The 20,991-nt window shown below is 35.0% G+C and overlaps 1 protein-coding gene across 1 annotated transcript in view; it reads right to left on the bottom strand.

The window, feature by feature from the left end:
- LOC149805088 (uncharacterized) overlaps nucleotides 1-20,991 on the bottom strand; it is a 78,918-nt gene that overhangs the window by 8,844 nt on the left and 49,083 nt on the right. Inside the window, exons 12-16 of the mRNA XM_089947253.1 lie at nucleotides 16,606-16,785; nucleotides 12,345-12,535; nucleotides 7,083-7,329; nucleotides 1,581-2,064; nucleotides 375-652 (exon numbers count right to left, since the gene is read on the bottom strand). Coding sequence (XP_089803379.1) covers nucleotides 375-652; nucleotides 1,581-2,064; nucleotides 7,083-7,329; nucleotides 12,345-12,535; nucleotides 16,606-16,785 — 1,380 coding nt within the window. The remainder of the gene's footprint in view (nucleotides 1-374; nucleotides 653-1,580; nucleotides 2,065-7,082; nucleotides 7,330-12,344; nucleotides 12,536-16,605; nucleotides 16,786-20,991) is intronic.

Raw genomic sequence — 20,991 nt, 5'->3', positions numbered from 1 at the left:
ACCAAAAAGTTTATCTCATTAAATAAAAATATATTTTTCCGTAAAAGATATTTAATGAAGATAAAGAAATGTTCAAAACAGTACAAACCAGAAGCAAATGATAAAAAACAAGTTAAGGTGCCAATACAACCCAGTATAAGATGGCGTTAACATAATATTTTCGAGGATGAAATTGTCTCTCCAGATCATGGAAACGATGAAATTTCGAGGCCTTTTGGTATCAGTTATTTTATTGAGCGAGTATTTTATCTTGTGCAAATTGACGACGAATCTAAAATATGAATTTTGGTCTCAGTAAGTATTTACTTCTAAAATAGGGTACTAATAATAACTGAAGCATAAAGCAATTAAAAACAAAGTGCAAAAATATTTACCATGTGATGGCGTGAGTGGTAGAGTGATGTCGGGCGAGATCGGTGGTGCCACAGACGAATGTGTTGGTGTAACAGACAGTTGCTGTGGTGTTACAGGCGGTTGCTTTGGTGTCACAGGCTTTTGTTTTGGTGTAACAGACAGCTGCTTTGGTGTAACAGAGGACTGCTTTACTGATTTCACTGACTGCGACTGCTGTGGTCTCTTAGAGGCTGGAGCAGATCGACTCGATCTTTGACCCTGACCTTTGCACCATCTGGGTCTGTTGCAGTTTCTACCGCTTCGATATATACATATTATTTAATGTCAGCATATCTCTCTCTCTCTCTCTCTCTCTCTCTCTCTCTATATATATATATATATATATATATATATATATATATATATATATATATATATGAAGGGAGGTAATATCTATATATGTGAGGCAGCCCTTAAACTATATATATATATATATATATATATATATATATATATATATATATATATATATATACATATACATATATATATATATATATATATATATATATATATATATATATATATATATATATATATATATATATGTGTGTGTGTGTGTGTGTGTGTGTGTGTGTGTGTGTGTGAGGCAGCCCTTAAACTAGAGAAAACCACTGACCCTCTTCGGGCGGCCAGGTACCTATGCGCATGTTGACTGGCTGAGGTGAAAAGGAAAAAGGGGTGAGAGGTAAATTTCAGAACTATAACTAAACAGCGTGTGCAACTTTTTTGTTTTGACAGAAGATTAAAAATTTCAAATTATTGAGCAATTATTGATTTAATTTATTGTTATATCTACAATTCTATAGCAACATCATACAACTTATAAAATACTCTGATGACACATCATAATTTGACGTAATGTGGTATTTCACTGGAGGAAAACACTGACCTTGGATTGGTGGCCACGTACCCTTAGAGCCACAAATCTAGCACGGACTGCAAAAGTGTATAACAAATACTTTACCGCTGACCTATTTAGGTCCAATGTTTCATTTCTATTCGGAAATATATGTAATTATTTTTACCTTATGAAATAAAATAAATGAGTTCAATAGAAAATCATTAATAATAGTTAATATAATAAATAAAGAAACCAAAGCATGTATCTTTAAAGAACAAAGTCAGTACTGCATGATATAAGGTGAAGTCGATGCATTGCATGTGTGAGTATAATCTATATGTACCATTCATAAAATGGGTCGAATCCGATTGGCCAGCTCCTAATGGATCTCCAGCAGAGCCATACTGTTAGTAAAGTTGTTATCAGAGCCAGTAGAGCGAGGAAGACTATCCATACTGTGTTCCTTTTGTCTTCAATGAATGTCTTGTAAACAGTTGTAGTTGATATTCTGGCTGATGATGTAGGCTCCATTATAATTACTGTCACTGATGCTGTACCTGTTTGAGCTGGAGACCCGGCATCGGTTGCGTAAACTTTGAAACCGTGGTTTATAGTTACATTATATCCTTGAAGCGTAATGAGGCCTGCTAATGAAACATCGAAAAAGTTCTCAGTCGGGTCAGTGCTGTAGACAATTTCTCCATTCGTCCCAATGTCTGCATCTGTGGCCGATATACGGCCTATCACCAGTCCAAGGGCGTAGTCTCTGTATACATTGAATTTATAGAGATTTTCCTTGAATTTTGGAGGATTGTCATTGATTTCATCTAATAAGAAGCAAAACAAATTTCATCTCAGCATAAATTGCTAACACACAGGTAGATAATCTTATTAAATTTATTCCTTAACCAAAGATTTACAAAATTATTTCCTAACCATACGGAGGTATGTCAACAAATTAACTGTCACATGTCTAGATACTAAAATACAAGTTTTTCATCTGTCAGATATTGAATCCAAATTGATTTATTGGTCAGAATATAATTATTTTTGTCAATTTCATAAAACCGACCATTTCTTAAACGACTTAACTCCATAAAAATTCAATATTTTTTGTAAACAGTCATGGAATCCTTTGTCAAAAGTGATATGTTAATTAAGCAATATGCATTCTATTATTGTTAACTTAGTCCGTTGCTCTACTCGTCAATCTAAAACATCAGTTAAGAATAATTATCAAGTTAAACGTAATTTACTATTCTGATGTCACTTGTTTATACTCGAATAAACAGTAACACAAGAAAGAGTGAAAACAACAAGCTTTTAAAATACAATTATTTATTTCCCTGGAAATATTCTGGAAAAATGAGAAGAAAAAAAATATGAACTTGCGAATTTGTAGAATCCGATCCTAAAATGATCCAAAAATAAACAGAGAATAAAATTTTAGTAGTTCTAATAACAAACTGTTCTATTGATTTCACGTTCGAATTCCGACGAAGAATCCAAGATGGAAGACGATGACGTATGCTGCAATCTGTAGTGTTGAAGTCTACAGTTCCTTGTAGAAATAAAAATTATCACTCCGGTTTCTGATAGCTGAATAAAATTTTATATAAAAAAACTGTCCTTGTTCCACAATATTACACGAGCACACGTATTTTCCAGAAAAATAATGGAATTAATCCTTTTGAATCCAAGTAATTTGAAATAATTCCAAACCAAGTAATTTGAAATAACTCCAAACAGCACAAAATAAAACGAACAGTTTAACGGCCCAACTTATACTGATTAATTCTCCAAAATATGGGCTATATGGGCTTTCCAAAATGTAAACAAGGGTCACGTGATCATCTTCTAGAGGTTTATAGAAGCAAGTACTTGTTGCAGCTCACGTTTACCCAGTGTGACCCTGACGAAAACCAATCATTTTTACTCAAAGAAATAAAAAATATAAAAAATTGTTTATATCTTAAAGACAAGGTCGCATCATGACCTTGGAAACAACCAATCATTTCAAAATAAAATAGAACTTGTTTACGAAGGTTGCTACAAATTCTGAAACAAGGTCAGGATTTAGATCAACACCTGGTGTTCATAAACTAACAGTCAAGGTTAAACTATTTTCTAAAAATAATATCATCTCTAGTGAATAAATTTAAATTACAATATCATGTAATGAAAAATAAAATAAAAATTTAAACTGACAAACAATTAAATTGAATATATATATATATATATATATATATATATATATATATATATATATATATATATATATATATATATATATATATATATATATTAAATTAGATATAATTAAATCAAATATACATAACACTATCTCTGCAGCTCCAGCAACGGTCTCAAAGGTAATTTTCGCAATTTACAGTCTGAGTAACTTTAGTCGAGGGGGTAAAAAGAACATTGACGAGTCCGTGGGTCGACCGATTTCAGACGAAAGCTGGAACACAAGATTTGATAACGGCACTGTTGTATATAGAAGAAGCCAACACTGTGCTATGTCGGATACGATAAATGATCCTTATGTGATATTATTCTACATTACCTTGTTCCAAAAATAAATAAATTATAGACGAAATGAAGGAGAAAAGTCAAACATATTTGTATGATGTGTGTACAAAAAATCTTGATTTCAAACTTCTATGATCCGCTTAATACATTAACCCCTGGATGTTTTTGTCGTTTTCGCCTGAAATTCGAGTAGGAAACACATTTTGAAAGCTATTTCTGAATACATCCTAATACATCAACTTCCAGGTGTTTTTATAATAACCTAATGCCTAGTTGTGTTAGAAACATCGTGTTTCATTGGCTATTTGGCTCGCGCATGAGCAGAATGGTAAAAGCTGGAGTTTTTTTCTTCTTTTTTTGGTTGCTTAACGGACCCATTATTTTCGTATCGAGACTACTATTTATTCAAAATGACCATCTTATCCTACTTTTTGCAAAGGTTTATATGTCTGTTTGCAGTTCATACCGTCTGCCTTAGATCTGAGACCAAAAAGTCTAAAATCCGGACATAAGATTGGATTCCGACCACGGTCGAATTTTGGGTGGAAATAAATCGGGTCCAAAAAATGAGGTTTTTCCCTCTGTATTTTGTAGTGCAACTAGAACTTCCAGATTATTTGGTATCATTGTAGAACTACATCTGTCTACCTTTCTATAATACCACCCACTTTAGTGTATCTTACATGACCTTGACGCTACAGAGCTAGGTAGTAGGCTACTACCTCCTGCCACGTGAACTCGTCGCCAGGGGTTAATGAGTTAAAAACGCAGGACTGCCTCTATTCCTTCGTTCTCGAACCAATTTGTCCGTCATGTGCTAATGTTGCTATTATTAGATTAGTCACTAGCGAACGAACATATGAACGACTTCTTGTTTATTTCAAAATCGGTTAATGTAATATATCTTTTGTAGAAAAAAAATTCTGTCCTTGCAACCTTTAGTTAGACTGGAAGATGATGATTTTTCTTTAAAAACGGCGGCCAATATTGGGGCTTTAAAGAAACAAAGTTTAGAAATGGCAGGCGGTATGGTACTAGACAAAAAGTGGATATTGAGATTACTGTACAGTTACTTCTACTGCTCTTTTGGAAATCTACTAGGACAAGAAACTGATGAGATGCTGAAAAAATCAATTTTCGAATAAATGATTTCGGCACGTACTTCTGAAATCGTTACATCATCCGATGATTTTGAGAATTTGAATCACACAGATGTTTGCTCTAAATATTTGTGCGCGTATTTTCACAAGCATCAGGCAAATCAGTTTTAAATTTATTTATTTATTTATTTATTTATTTATTTATTTATGCTCTTTAGATCAGTATTAGCTTTCTACCCATTAATCAGTAAATATAAAAATAGTAACCATCTCCGTTCTCTAAATGAATTAAGAATTAATCCCCTCATATTCCGTGTTTGCTCTCTCTCTCTCTCTCTCTCTATTGTGCCATACTAGACCCAAAAACAAACAAAATACGTTGAAATCTGTGGAGTGATAGACAAAATAAAATAATTCAATCTGGGTAAAATCCTTCAATTTAAGTTTACAGCAGAGTAACCAACAAGAACCTGAGTTGTTTCAATGGTATGTATACAATTACATGTGATTTTCTAATGTTACACGATGGCGATGTAAGAAGCAAAACAAATCACATTTGGCTGAAGGGTGAAAAACAAATCATTCCGAATGATAAATGTTCCTCAGATTACCGTCATGACCAATTCTGATACCAAACTCTATCAGTCTTACTATTCAAGTGACAAAGTTATTAACTTCGAAACACTTCGACACTTGTCCCTTAGTCAACAGGTGTGTGTGTGTGTGTGTGTGTGTGTGTGTGTGTGTGATTTGGATTTTTAACGTAGCTTTAACAATTTTTCAGTCATATCGCTACGATGTATGTAGTGTGACAGTTTATAGTGATGTCTAGCACTGGGGCATCATGCTGCAGACATGTAGCATCATGTCCCACCCAGTCACATTATCCTGACACCAGGCCGACCAGTCCTAACACTAACCTCTTAATGTTGAGCGCCAAGTGAGGCAGCTGTTAGTACAATTTTTGTAAGTCTTTGGAATGACTCGGCCTGGGATCGAACCCACGACCTCCCGCATCCGAGGCGGACGCTCTAACAAGTAGGCCACATCTACGGTTGCCTTTTCTGTGTATGAAGGCATACAGATGCTATCAAATACCACATTTTACTCCTGATATATGTTTCTTTGCACGAAGCTGTCATTTATGTTTCTGCGCTAGACCAAACTGAAGGTACATGTCTCAAAATAGAAGCCACAAGAAAAAAGAAAAGAAAACAAAACAAATTGCGTGAACTTTTGTCTGTTTCGACAAAGTTACTCTCACTTATGGATTTCGAGTACTTGCATAACTATGCGACTCGAAACAACATTCCTTGATTAGTTAGAAAACAGAGGTAGACACCAAGGTCATTTCGGCTTGTCATTCATTCGAATCAACTCCCAGAATTATATTCCTTGTAAGTGTTACAAACCCCCACTCGCTTGTAATTCCATGAATCTCCACTTCCTGAGTAAACTGCGTCTTTGGTGTCCGCACAAGTGGCGAAATCTAACCGGCTTAAAAGTTACTGATTAATATTTTTCAGCGGTTAAATACATAAAATTTATTAGATTCGTTGGTTATCTTATTGTACGAATATAAATGGTATTTATTGCAATCATTTTAGTGTATGTTGCTTCTGAGCCAATCAACTTTCGGCGCTGACTTTGTAAGGGACGTAAAGCCATTCTCTGGTATTCTTTACTTAAAGCAGCTTGCAAGTCTAAATACAGAACGTCTCTTTTATTATTTATTTAATCAATGCAAAGAAAATAGCTTAGGAAAAAAACTTAAGAAATGTCACAATTTCTAACAAGTATCGCATTGTTATTCAACAATCAAACTCGGTTAGGATGTGAAGAATTAACCACCTCTGTGAATAAACAGTTCCGTGTGTGCACATATTTGTATTTGTGTTTGCATTTGCTATCAATCAAATAATCTGGTCTTATATCCCTGTAGCTTTGGGATACCGCTCGTTGTATAGATTTTTAACTGAAAGATAATTCTGCACTCCTTATATATATATATATATATATATATATATATATATATATATATATATATATATATATATATATATATATATAGACATTGCCAACGTGTAACATTAGAAAATCGTATATATATATATATATATATATATATATATATATATATATATATATATATATATATATATATATATATGAGAAAATAGGTAGGTGGAAAAAAGCTTATATTTTCTTACTTATTGTGATTGACAGCGAGGCAGTGGCTGTGAGACCGCCTCTGTCTGTGGCTGTAACGATACATGTGATAACCTTCTGTTTACCAGGTACATCAAGGTCGTAATCAACGGCAAACGTTAAGATACCGGTGGTGTCATTCATGGTGAAGTATCCGTTATCTGCAAGGCAGTCGAGCTTGAATAAGTGTGTGTCACCATCATCAACGTCATTTACGATAAAGTTTGGATCGGGAAGTGTTGTTTTAGCCTTGAAAAAGTTATAATATAATATAATATAATATAATATAATATAATATAATATAATATAATATAATATAATATAATATAATATAATGTAATATATATAATATAAAATATAATATAATATAATATAATATAATATGATATAATATAATATAATATTGAAATGTATCTGTAGTAGAGTTAATGGGGGTGGGGATAATGGGTTCCAGCCACCCCTATCTACCAGGAATAGCCTCATCGCGCATAACCCACCTCTTAGTCTTTTAGAGTCTCTCATGATGTGGAAAATGGTCTAGACGTACTAATTGGATACTTAGTGGTGCGTGGAGTCTGTGCCAAGCTGCTTTGAAACCTTTAAGATCTTATAATGAAAAACCTATGATTAAAACCTTAATAGAATGAGAATGGGGTCAACCTTTCCGACCAATAATGCTGGCGCGGTGGACTTAACCAGTAAAAGTTTCTTTGAAGATATATCTGTTAGTGTATATACCCAAAATAACAATAAGTTGTTATACAAATGTTAGTAACTGATGGTAGGTGAACGTTTTTGTTGTGAGAACAATTGTTTTAATTTACATTTCAGTGAATTAGTTGCGTTACACTGGTGTCTAATGGAATTGGTGAGCAGTCTATATCACGCCAGAAAAGCGAATTAGGACACATTTTTACCCCTACGATGCATCAACACAAAGAGGTACAAAGAGGTACAAACTCCTATCTACCAACTGTCTAGTCCTTTGTATACCGTTATGCATGGGTCCGACGAGGTTATTGAAGCGTGTTGATTGTTTGGGGTCATCTCTTCATTGATTTTGCGCAATAATTACAAAAAGAGAATTTAATATTGTGATAGGCGAAGTTGGTATTCCGAAATACCCGCAGGATGCAGACCACAACATTGAGGACACAGCCTTTATTACCCATGTAACAGATGAGACAGAGGGTTGCCTATGACGCGTTGGTGAGCTTAGGGCCGGGGACCAGATTTATGGACTCTGGCAAAAATTCTCGAGCAGGCCTCTATGAATAACACAAAGGTTTCTCCTCCTCGACGGTGGGTCCCTGACCGTTGAATGCCGCTGATATTTTGTCCTAGTTGTCCTACCCTGTCCGCGACCTTGGCTGAACTCGTTGTAGACGAGTGGATTTCTTCTGGCGCTTGAAAGATCAAAAGCACGGCTAAGCCCACGGCAAGCACACAAACAATAAACTCATAGCATTCGCCGCCATGGAGATCTACGTATACCTATGTTGTAGGTACAACTATAGTATACTTTGGACAATTGCGACAACACGGGCTTTGCGCACTGGCTGGAACATAGTCTTTACTCCCTTATGGATAGGCGGAGGACTAGGGTATTGGAGTTTACCAAACTTGAACCTTACAGTTCGCTGAATCACTAACTGGACCATTTGAAAAGCTTACCAAAACATTCAACGGTCTTGCCAAAGAACGAAACGCGCTGGCCCGCTAAAGCAATCGCGGATCGGTAAAATGTCATACATCGCCCTTCTGTGTAAAAGTGCCAAAAAGTATTAAAAACACAAACAATTTAAAACAAAGAAGTATTACCACTTGGTGCTAACGTCTTTGCTATTTCATTTTTGTTATCACACACATTAACCACCCCTCCCCCTTCCAACACCCATCTGCTTGATTTTTTTATAAATGTATCTCATTTTATCGCAAACAATTTCGTCTGGCTCGGGAAAATGTTTTACTCTGCCTCCAAGGGCGATCATAAATGAAGTTCATTGTACAGTGCGGGTAGAGTAGCTCATCGCTAGAACACCGCCTGCTATAAAAGCAATTACAGATAATGAAAACGAAATGTGGGCTGTAAATGTACCATGGAAATGTTAACTTTATTATCATGAAAACCACATAGGATTGGGAACTCATATCACAGAGACACCTGAAGAAAAATTATTTTAAAAAAACAATTAACATCGCTCCTCGCACCATATTGCGTTGCACGAAATCAATAAAGAGAAATAAATCTGTTCCACATCATATGCTTGTGTAGTCTACCTTCTTCTGGTACAAACGTCGTGTGCCGAAGAAGAGGTATACAGTATTTGTAACTAATTTTCTTTGGTTTTTCTCTGATTTTCTGTCTCAACCCTACTTGTAACATAAAATGTACATTTCAAATCGAAAGTAGAAAATTAGAAGCATATTCCAACTAGGAGAGAGAAGAAAGAATGTTATTTGCACACCGAAAATGTGGGTGTCAGCTCCTCGAACCATTGTAACAGAAGTGTGTGTGTGTGCGTGAGTGTGTGTCATTTGGATTTTTAACGTAGCTTAAGCAATTTTTCAGTCATATCGCTACGTCGTCTACAGTGTGGCAGTTTTTAGTGATGTCTAGCACTGGGGCATACATCGCAGACATGTAGCATGATGTCCCACACAGTCACATGATCAGGACACCAGGCCGACCAGTCCTAACACTGATCTCTTAATGCTGAGCGCCTAGCGAAGCAGCTGTTAGTACCAATTTTATAAGCCTTTGCTATGACTCGACCAGGGTTCGAAACCGCGACCTCCCTCATCCGAGGGGGACGCTCTAACAACTAGGGAGTAGTCGTAGAGGATGTAGCCGCTATCCATAATGACAGGTAACGGAAGGTATTACCTCAATACGAAGGGATACCAATACTTCTGAGAGGGAAAATGTTTGAAATAAACAGGAAAAATATAAATGTGGCTTCGCCACCCACCCCCCACCCCCCACCCACACACAGCATGTGATACAGAACAAACTGGTCGCTGTCCATTTCTTTAGACTCCCAACTGAAGGACCAATACAAGATCTCAGCAGAATCAAATTAGAAATGAAACTAGAAGTACAGCCCAAAATAAGAAACTAGTCACCTTTTGATGTTATCCCAGTATTAACACAGGGGTACGAATAATCATTATGGCAGTGGAAGAAACTAAACAGCTTCCCGATTTTTTCGACCAGATGGGTTTTATTGTGAAATAGCGTTAAAGGAGGTGGGGGTCCATTCATCACCGCCTATGCACAAGATGTCGTGAGACTGTACACGCGCTGAGGGAATGTAGGGAATGCAGAACAAATCAGGCTGAGACAAATGTTGCAAAGGCATCCAAATAGAATTGCATGAACAATGAATAGAGACGTTACTGAACGCAGTACCTAAACCTAAACCAGTACACAATAACCAAATGAACCCCATTGATGAAAATATATCAGAAAAGGCAGTAGAGATAGATTTCGACGGGACGAAAATGAAATTGAAGCCTCCTTCAAAATACAGTTGGGAAAGAGACAAATGTGAATAAAATGAAAAGTTTAAAAAGAAAAAAATAGATCACCAAAATGCGCCCTACTATATCCTGAAGGAGCCAACCTTCGATGACGTAGCAGATAAAATAAAACATCAAGAGATGTATTTCTCCGTGAAGGGAAATATTGAGGAGGACAGTCTAAATATATAAATAAGAACAATGCGCACAGTTAACACTGGGCAAGGAGGAGTATTCACAGGTTATAGAGGGGAACAGCCCAACAACCTCAACTACAAAGCCATAGCAGAAAAGGAAGAGAAGGAACACATCTGTAGAATTGCCGTCAACGTAAGAGCTGGAAGAAATGTTAAGCCGCAGAGATATCCCCTCAAAGCGGGGGATCATCTTTGCCACGAACCCTGACTCCAAGATCAAAGATAAAAAATTTAACTCGACAGATTGAAGAAACATCAAATGCAGTAATAATAATAATAATAATAATAATAATGAAACATGGGCTGTAGTAGCAATAATACTAAAATAATAAATCCTAAAAATGATCATGGGACAGAATATCGATCAAAGAATGTTTTAGAGGGGATTATTGCATATAAAAACAATGAATGGCACATATACAATAAATATGTGCCGTCAGGATTTAATAAGAAAGTCTTACGAAATATATCCAACAATATTCCATGGAGGATTGTATTATAGGAGGAATTGTACCTGTATAATTAAAAACACATACAGGAGTACAGGATTTAGCTGGCATGATAAAGTACTCGAAAATCAAATTATGAACTTTATTGATAAGAACAAGATAATAGATGTATATTGTAGATTTAATCAAGATAAAGTAGAGTTTAAATGTAGATACGGTAATAACCAGGGAAGTTGTCTAGACAAGTATTATGTATCAGAAAACAGAATGGAAATCATATGAAATTTAAAAAAAATAAACATATAGTATCGTAACGTTGTTGTATACAGATAATATCCTTCATAACTTTCGTCACAAAGGGTGTCAAGTTAAGGTATGTTAAGTTATCAGAGCTAGAGATCTGAAAGATGTCCACCAAGGACGTGAAAACCAAACATATGTAATAAATTTTTTGAACCCTTTCCAGGTAGTGCCGTTTTAATTGCAAATTCTTTCAATCAACGATTTCGCCTGCGGCCGTGTTTTTGGTCTACGATACATGGGGATCTTCTTCTATAGTATCCGTAACTGTTTAAAATTATTTGCTCACTGAACGACAGAACATGGTTGAAATCACGTATTCTAACGTCAGCTCATTACTTTTTTTATTGTAATCCACTTTATATGATATATTTGTTTCTTGTACCGAATTTAGACCGGTTAATACTATATGGAAAAGAGTCCTATCAGCGGCGATGGAAGTGTCACGGTCATCATTAAATTTTTGCAACACTACACAAATCATTCAATAACAAAACATCACGTCACTGTGCTTCTCTGACTTGTTTCTCTTCTTGCGCATCGTTCAATGCGTTGTTTTGAAAGAAAGAGGAGAATGGAATCAATTTCAAGTCCCCTATGCACATCTTCAATCACATGTCCAATAATATTGGAAGATTTTAGATTTATATCTCAAAATGTGTATGGGGGGTTTGCAAAATATTGCACATCTGAGCGCACACAGGTACGGACGAGAGGGGATCAAAAACATTTCATACCTTTTATTCGATAAAGGGTAGAGACAGCATTGAAAACATGCACGATTGATCCAACATACCTTACTTTCATTGGCGACTATTCTGTATGTATTTTGACTAAAAGACGGTTCTTCGTTAACGTTGGTAACATTGATCATAAGACTTTCGGATACAAACAATATACCATCTGTAACAGTCACAGTGAATTTGAAAAAGGTTTCCGTTGTCTCAAAGTCTATTGATCTCATGATAGATGTTGATATAAGGCCACCTGAAAAAGTATGGAAAAACCTATACAAGTCAATATGCACTACACACACACACACACACACACACACACACACACACACACTTATTTAGTTATTTATTTTTTTATTTATTTATTTATGTGCATTATGCTTTGTTGACACCATATTGAAATATTGTTTAGGTCGATTCGAAATTTATTCTCAATGGAGTCAAGAGATGTAATGGACGAATGCAGTGTAGAGTTGTCATCGTAAACATTAGTGTTAGAGTGGACTGAATAAAATGTTAAGTCATTGATGAACAGGATAAATAGAAAAAGCCCTAATTTAGTGCATTGAGGAACACCACTTGAAAAATTGCCTGAATCGGAATCGGAATTATATTTACCCATACACTCAACCTGATGTCTGTGCGTGAGACGTAACCAGGTAACTGACTTCGAAGAAAACTTGTACGTTGATACTTTTGTAATGAGCACCGAATGGTCAACCAAATCGAATGTTCTTTTTTGTTTGTCTTTATTTGTTTAATCAGTGAAGTTTGTATCAATTCGATCACTAATAGCCACTGGTCTTTAAATTTCGTTATTGCAAGTTGACATGAATGGACTTTTTTTTACTTCGGAAACCCGATCGTGATTTATGTAGGAGTTAATAATTATCATGATATCCGAAATGCTGCTTGCTGACATTTTTTTCTATACGTTTCGAAAAGATAGATATAACATATGGTCGATAGCTGGATGGGTCATTCTTTTAATTCCTCTTATGAATTTCGGATATTTTTGGTAATATCAGTCAGTTTGGAACTGTACAGGAAGCGATACTGCAGTTAACAATTTCCTATCAATGACTCTCTGATTAATAAACCCGAGTTTTGGGTGAATTTCACGTAGACTTGCTGATTTCTTTGTATTTTTTATTGCCTATATCAATAATATCCGTTCTTGTTTTTATTGTTGTCGTGGTTGTTGGTGTTGTGGGTTTACGCCATGTTCTGCACATGATAAACGATGCATATTTGCTGTTTTGTAATTAGGGGAATATTGAAGCTAACAAGATCGGGTGTCGTTGCATTCACGAAGTGAATTTATCTATGTTAGATAGGTAAAATTAGACCTTTCAAGTGTTTGGAAATATCAGTAAATAGGAGGCTCATGTGCTTTGCAATATCGTCATATTATAGTAACTAGTGCAACTATTTCAATTAACTATAATTTAACATGAACTTAGAAGTTCTAGTTACATTGAAGTTAGTTCTCGCAAGTGATTCTAAATAAATTTTATTACAATGAGAGGTTCACTTTGTTCCTCTATAAACGATAATTGGCAAACTCTACATTTATTATATTAGTTTCGTTTACGTTGCCTCGGCGATTTCATTAGCATAACGTCTGGATTTTATTATTTAGTTCTTTTGATCTTTATATGAGCATATTTAATTAGGATAGTAAGTGAACAGTGGTTCCAGATAAACAAATCATGTGACAGTATTACGGGAAATTTAAAAGCTAATATTTTGAAATAGTTCATAGAAAAATTCATTTTTCAGCAAGTTTTTAAGAAACAGCTGTGTATATGTTAGCATGAATTGTTTTTCTGTTCGCTCTGTCTACTTCATTGTTGAAAGCATCAGCTGTGTATATGCGAGTATGAATTGTTTTATGTTGACTCTGTCTACTTCATTGTTGAAAGCATCAGATGTGTATATGTTAGTATGAATTGTTTTTCTGTTCGCTCTGTCTACTTCTTTGTTGAAAGCATCAGCTGTGTATATGCTAGTATGAATTGTTTTTTTTTTCTGTTCGCTCTGTCTACTTCATTGTTGAAAGCATCAGCTGTGTATATGCTAGTATGAATTGTTTTATGTTGACTCTGTCTACTTCTTTGTTGAAAGCATCAGATGTGTATTTGTTAGCATGAATTGTTTTTCTGTCGACTCTGTCTACTTCATTGTTGAAAGCATCAGCTGTGTATATGTTAGTATGAATTGTTTTATGTTGACTCTGTCTACTTCTTTGTTGAAAGCATCAGCTATTATATGCTAGTATGAATTTTTTTATGTTGACTCTGTCTACTTCTTTGTTGAAAGCATCAGATGTGTATATGTTAGTATGAATTGTTTTTTTCTGTTCGCTCTGTCTACTTCATTGTTGAAAGTATCAGCTGTGTATATGTTAGTATGAATTGTTTTATGTTGACTCTGTTTACTTCATTGTTGAAAGCATCAGATGTGTATATGTTAGTATGAATTGTTTTTCTGTTGACTCTGTCTACTTTTTTGTTGAAAGCATCAGCTGTGTATATGTTAGTATGAATTGTTTTTTTCTGTTCGCTCTGTCTACTTCATTGTTGAAAGCACCAGCTGTGTGTATGTTAGTATGAATTGTTTTATGTTGACTCTATTTCATTGTTGAAAGCATCAGCTGTATTTAAGTTAGTATGAATTGTTTATTTTTCTTTCTATTCGCTCTGTCTACTTCATTGTTAAAGCCAGCGCGAGCTCTGTATATAATTTTGTAACAGCACAGTTACAATAGTTTCCCAACAATTCGAGCCAAGCAAGGTAGCTTTAGAAGAAGCATCCTCCTTAAAACATATAATAAAAAACACTATAAAAAACGAACGCCTAGAGGAAAACCTGAACCATTTAAACGTTAGAAATTAAATTTACAATGAAAAAGCTTTTAATATTTTAAGAGAAGTAAAAAAATGCAAATATGAAAGAAATGCGTGCATATTTTATGTCTTTGTCAGAATGGCAAACGTTTATAAAAAAAGCATAATAAATATTTAAAAGGTGAATTGTCTGCGTAAATGTATTTATTCGTAATGAAATTGTTTTCTTTCATTTAGACCAAATATACCATAAGTTTCTCTGTGGCATTTAATGATAGAATGATTTAATATACAAGAATATGAAAAGCTGTGCCGGACTTGTTTATGGGAAACAGAACTGAGGAATATTTTCTCAAAACATTAAATTTGTCACTATTATGACTTTGAATTATATCATAGTGCAACGACTTTCTCGACAATCAATAAATATTCCAACATTATTTATAAATACAACAAATACTCTTGTTCTCAGCTTCAAAATATTTATTAATTGCCAAACTTTGCTTGCACTCTTGATCTGAACATTCACAACGTAACTGGTTGCATAGGGTTAATGCAGTACATACATCATGCGTAGATCGTATGGAACAATGACATTGCTTACATTTGCCATGCTCAATATATGCACGCCACTGTACAATCGGAACACTTCGAGTGGGTTTCTTTTTATACAATTCCGTCGAGGATATACAGCGTAAAAAGCGGGAAATCAAAGGAAAATGGCATAGCGATCAGGCACTACATAGACAAAGCAGAATCAGGTTTTACAAAATGACATGATATGTTTATCGCCATGCAAGTCTGTTCAACGCATTTCTTGATGATGTTATTTGTGGAAAATTTTTAGTAGTACTCCGTTATATAATTTGAAAGCAATATAAAAGTTCTGGTTTACATTCACCTTGTAACTTCGTTGGCAAAATAAATGGAAAGTTTAGGAAATATAAACGAAGAAATATTGGAAATAAAACGATCACCAAAGAATGTAACTTCTCAAAGACTAAAACGATTAAGTAACGACTGAATTATATATATGATACTTATGTAATGGAAACAGGTGCACTAGAAATTAAATGGATAAAAGGACTCTCATTACATAATAGCATTCGTATAATTTAACCCCCACCAAAGCAATGAATAGATAGAGACATCCAAAATTAAACTGAACACGTTAATTGAAATAAAGAGTCATGTATTGAGTCTTCTAACAGATAAATTACAATAGGACTCTGAGTTGTGTCCACAGAATACTGGCCGAGCAAACAACTTCATCTTTTCCTCTGAAACATTAAAATGATTTTTTTCTCTAACAACATTCAACGTTAGAACTTGTTATCTGTAAATAATTGATATAAATTATATATACTTCTTCGTTTAAAATTGGTGCGTCTTAAAATACTCATTTTATATCAGTCAACAAAAAAAGCTTCTTCTAACAGTAAGCTTCTAAAACCTATAAGCCTTTAAAACTTACTGAAGTTGTCGATACTAAAATAGGACATTCCACTTTCGGGAGATGATTTCATGCTATACGTCAGTGTGTCTCGATTATTATCCGTGGCAGTGACCGTGTATATAGATGTACCTCGGGCTGTGTTTTCCTCTACTGTCAGTTCTGCTGGCATATTGGCAAACTTCGGATAGACGTTAGCACCTAAAGTTTCCATATAAAAAATGATGACATTATTCTTTGCACATATGTTTAAACAGAAGAGTTGAGAAACAAACAGATGAAAAAAATTACAAATTGAGAAGAAACAAACTGAACATATACAATGGAAATAACTTCACAAGCACGAGGCGAACGAGAAAAAATGGTGTCACACCGAGCAAACAAAGAGATATGGGGAATTAGAAAAATACTTCAACACTAGACGGATAGAAACAAATGATGGATCTTTCTTGGAATGTACGTACAAACAAAGAGTCCAAGAGATAAACATGTTAGGATTATCGAAAGATAGAGCGAAAAAGTAGCCTCAGTTATGATAGCGATTACAGTTCAACACCCAGATATTCCCTGGGTTTTCCAGGATTCTTCCTCCACCAGTTATACTGGCCGCCATGTATAGCCTGTCTTGTGCTGAAAAATGGCGTCAAACCCTAGAACAACAACAACAACAACATCAATACCCAGACAGCTTGAAAAAAATCTACTCGATCAACCCGAAGGGATATCAAGGATTTATAGTACGCCCAAAAGGGACAAAACCAATACTACCTGATAGAGAAATTCAGATTGCTGGAGAAAAAGCTTTGATTAACGAACCTACACCAATTCTGCGTAAAATAAAAAAAGCAAAACTGGAGTGCTACACCTGTCGGACATTCCATCTGAAACACCTATGGAGGCTACAGTCCAAACTTTTGAGGAAAAAATTGAAGATAAAGGTTATCTCATCACGACTGGATACAATCCTCTCGACATCCATATACAACGGCACAAGAATTTTGGAAATAGAAAAAAACAAATTGACGGAAGTAAAAAGAGCTTTTTCCTGCATGGTTTTTTGACCAAATCGTGGTACAAAGGGTGTATATATCACAGAAAGTGCAGCAGATGCCAACAAACTGCACATACAACACACAAATTCCCCCAAAACCAAGAGGCTACGACAAGGACAAATGAACAGGGAATACAAAGACGACAACAACAACAACAAATATCCATGGACGAACAAATAGAGGAAATGCACAGCTCAAAACAACAACAACAACAAAACAAAGCCACCAATTGAAAAGAGAAACAAATCCACACTGAACACACAGTACAAATCCAACAGCATCAAGAAAACACAACTTCAAATCAAAGGCAGAAGGTACAACAGCAACAACAAAGACAACAAGAAGAGGAAATACAAGAACCCAACCCCCAACAATGGAAACACAACAATAACAAGTAGAACGGCAAAAGGAACAATCCAAAGAAAATCAAGAGAGACAAGAACAACAAGCAACAGCAAAACAGCAAAATTTCCAATATCCAAAACAACAATGTCAACAGCACCAGCAACAAAGAAAAGAAAAAACTTTACAAGCCCAATCATCAATAATAATCTCAGAACAAATGCAACCAGCACGAGAGGAAAATCGAGGATTACTACAAGCAATAAATCCATTACACCAACAGCAACCTGGATTCCTGGATTACAACAAGAGCAAGAAACACCAACCAGGCAGAGAGATCAAATTCATCACTCACAACGACAACAAGGGAACCAACATCAACAACAGCAAACGAGACAAAGTAACCAACAATGGGAACAACAGAAACAACGAAAGGCACAAGTCCCAAAAACAACAACAACAATAGAAACTGAAAAAGCAGGGAAATCTAACTTTGAACCAACAGCATCAACAAAATCAGCAGGACAAATGACAGAGAATAGAGATATAGTAAAACAAAAGCAACATACCAGTGCATAGGACCAAGATACGGAAAGACAATTATCAAAGAGAATGGCACAAGGCGAACAAAATAGGAAAGAGCAGATACCCGAATTATCAACAACGACAATTACAGAAACTGCAGACCAAAAAAGAGAAAAGGACAGAATTAGGAGGAAATAGAAAAGAAAAAGGCAGAAAGAAGAAGAAAACGCAAGGATGGCAGAAGATTTTTTTCTTCTTCCAGAAAAAGATGAATGTTTAGATTGAAAAAGAAAAAAAATTATTAAAAAATAAAATAAAATTAAATCTTAAAAAAAAAATATAAAAAATATACCACACAACCAAATATACAATATAGCAAACATTTACAAGTAGGGCAGGAGGGCCTCCCTAACTGGTCTGAGAAGATCAAATAGGTCAGAGCACCCTCCAAAAAAAAATATTCTTATTGCAAGCAAATTAGTACAAGCATAGTGAAATGTCAAATACATTGACATCATCAGAAAGTGCTTAATCCCTAACCTCACCATCCACTGTCAGGTAAATCATAACATTTTGCAAATTTCACTAAATTGTTAACCAATACATCCCTTTCTATGTGTTAGGAATCAGTCTGAAAAACAAATATAGTTTGTCATGGAATTAATATCTAATATTAACGACACCTAGGCAATTATTAGTTTATGATACCTGCAAAATCAAAATGTATCAAATAAATAGCGCTGTAGATACACGTTGGGTTACATGTTAGGTGGAACACTTTCTGGGCTTTCAGTCAATGAGAAGTAAAATACTCTCAAATACTAGAGTAGCCTCCATTGCATGCACATATATCTCGGTTAAAATGCCGTCATGTGTAAAAACAAGTACCGTGTGTTGCTTACGTCGAACTCGACTGACGTAACATATTCTTGGCTGAAACAATCCGAAGTTTATTGTATTCAAGCAAAAAGTCACTGGACAACTTTATTTCATTGAACTGGAACAAATAATTTCATAAAGGTTTCATAACGTTTTTGACATGGTTCCATTTCTCCTACCGTACCTTGGCATTTGACTATGTTCTTCGCCATCATTGAGCAATGTCATCTATTTATGCCGTATCACTCTGTCGAAATATTTACGAGTTGGACTTTCTAACAAAAGTCACGAGGTGATATGGTTGCATTACATGTCGCGTATTGAAAATAACCGAGGCTGTCATTCACTGGATGCATTGCTGGATTAAGGCCTTCCAGGACCTTAGCACTGAAAATATTATATTGCCCCCCCCCCCAACAACAACAAGAACAAAACGTGAAACTCAACAAAAAATTAAGAGCTAAAAGGGAGGGAAAACACCCGTTTTGCCATCATAACAAATCAAAATACTCGTACATGCAGGTCAAAATAGTCGTATATAATTCATTCAGAACCCTATCAATGATTCATTGAGGACATTAGTGATGAACATAAAATGGTAAACACTTCAAAATAATGGTATGCACTTAACTATTTCATAAAGGATAAAAACTGATTTTGTACCCCTGCCAAAGTGAGAGATAGCATCAAAATACTCGTTTGTGACAAGTGGCCCATATGTTTTCCGTAAATTTTGAACATGTCTCTTTCGTGGATGTTAATATGGATAAAGTATTATACATTTTATTAGTAGATCATTTGAAAGCTAATGATATCATAAACAGTAGAAAAAATAAATGTCAGTGTGGTCTTCATCAAAATATTAAACCAAAATGTATATTACTAAAGTTAATAGGTAAAGAAGAATGCGAAAATATGCTTATCAATTCTTCGTCTCATGCTGAAAATCTTGGTAACTTAGGACACACTCCGCTGACACCAAACAATCATGGAATAGTTCATTTGACCCTATTACTTTGTAATTATAAGAGTTATGAAGCAGAATAGTGCTTAAGTTAAAGTACGTATTCAGTATAGCATAATGGTCCAAAATACATAATTTGCCAAGAAGTCGATTTTTATATTTGGCTTTATCGAACATGCATAATTTATCAGACCATCCGCCTCCAGATTTACGTTGGCACTGACCAGTTACGCTAATTCGAGAAAAGTAAAATAAAATACTCTAAAATATAACTCTTTTTGATAAACTGAACAAAATAAATTGTGAACAGTAACATTTAAGAGACGTCGTTTGTTTTGACTGTCGTACCTTTATAAGTGTGGTGAGAGTGACCTTTCAAATTGTGATGAGATAAACGCGAGTGTCGTTCAGACTCTCGTACGAGAACGTGTCTAGCAAATCTGGTAAAAGTTATTACTACTAACTGATACCGATAAAAGATGGTCATTTTTTATTTGTTCTCTTTTCTATCAGAAAGATACCCCGTCAACATTGAAAATGAATAAACAATATTTATGCATGGGCAATAAATGGAAAAGAAAAGATTAATTTGTACTTTTTGTAGAAGTGGTAGAGCATACTTAGTATCCGATATTCAGTATCACA

The sequence above is a fragment of the Sinohyriopsis cumingii genome, chromosome 2 (genome assembly GCF_028554795.1).
Source record: "Sinohyriopsis cumingii isolate HCF-2022 chromosome 2, ASM2855479v2, whole genome shotgun sequence".
In the NCBI taxonomy this organism is placed as follows: domain Eukaryota; kingdom Metazoa; phylum Mollusca; class Bivalvia; order Unionida; family Unionidae; genus Sinohyriopsis; species Sinohyriopsis cumingii.
Note: the sequence above shows the minus strand (reverse complement) of the source record. Positions and strands in the feature narration are given on the sequence as shown.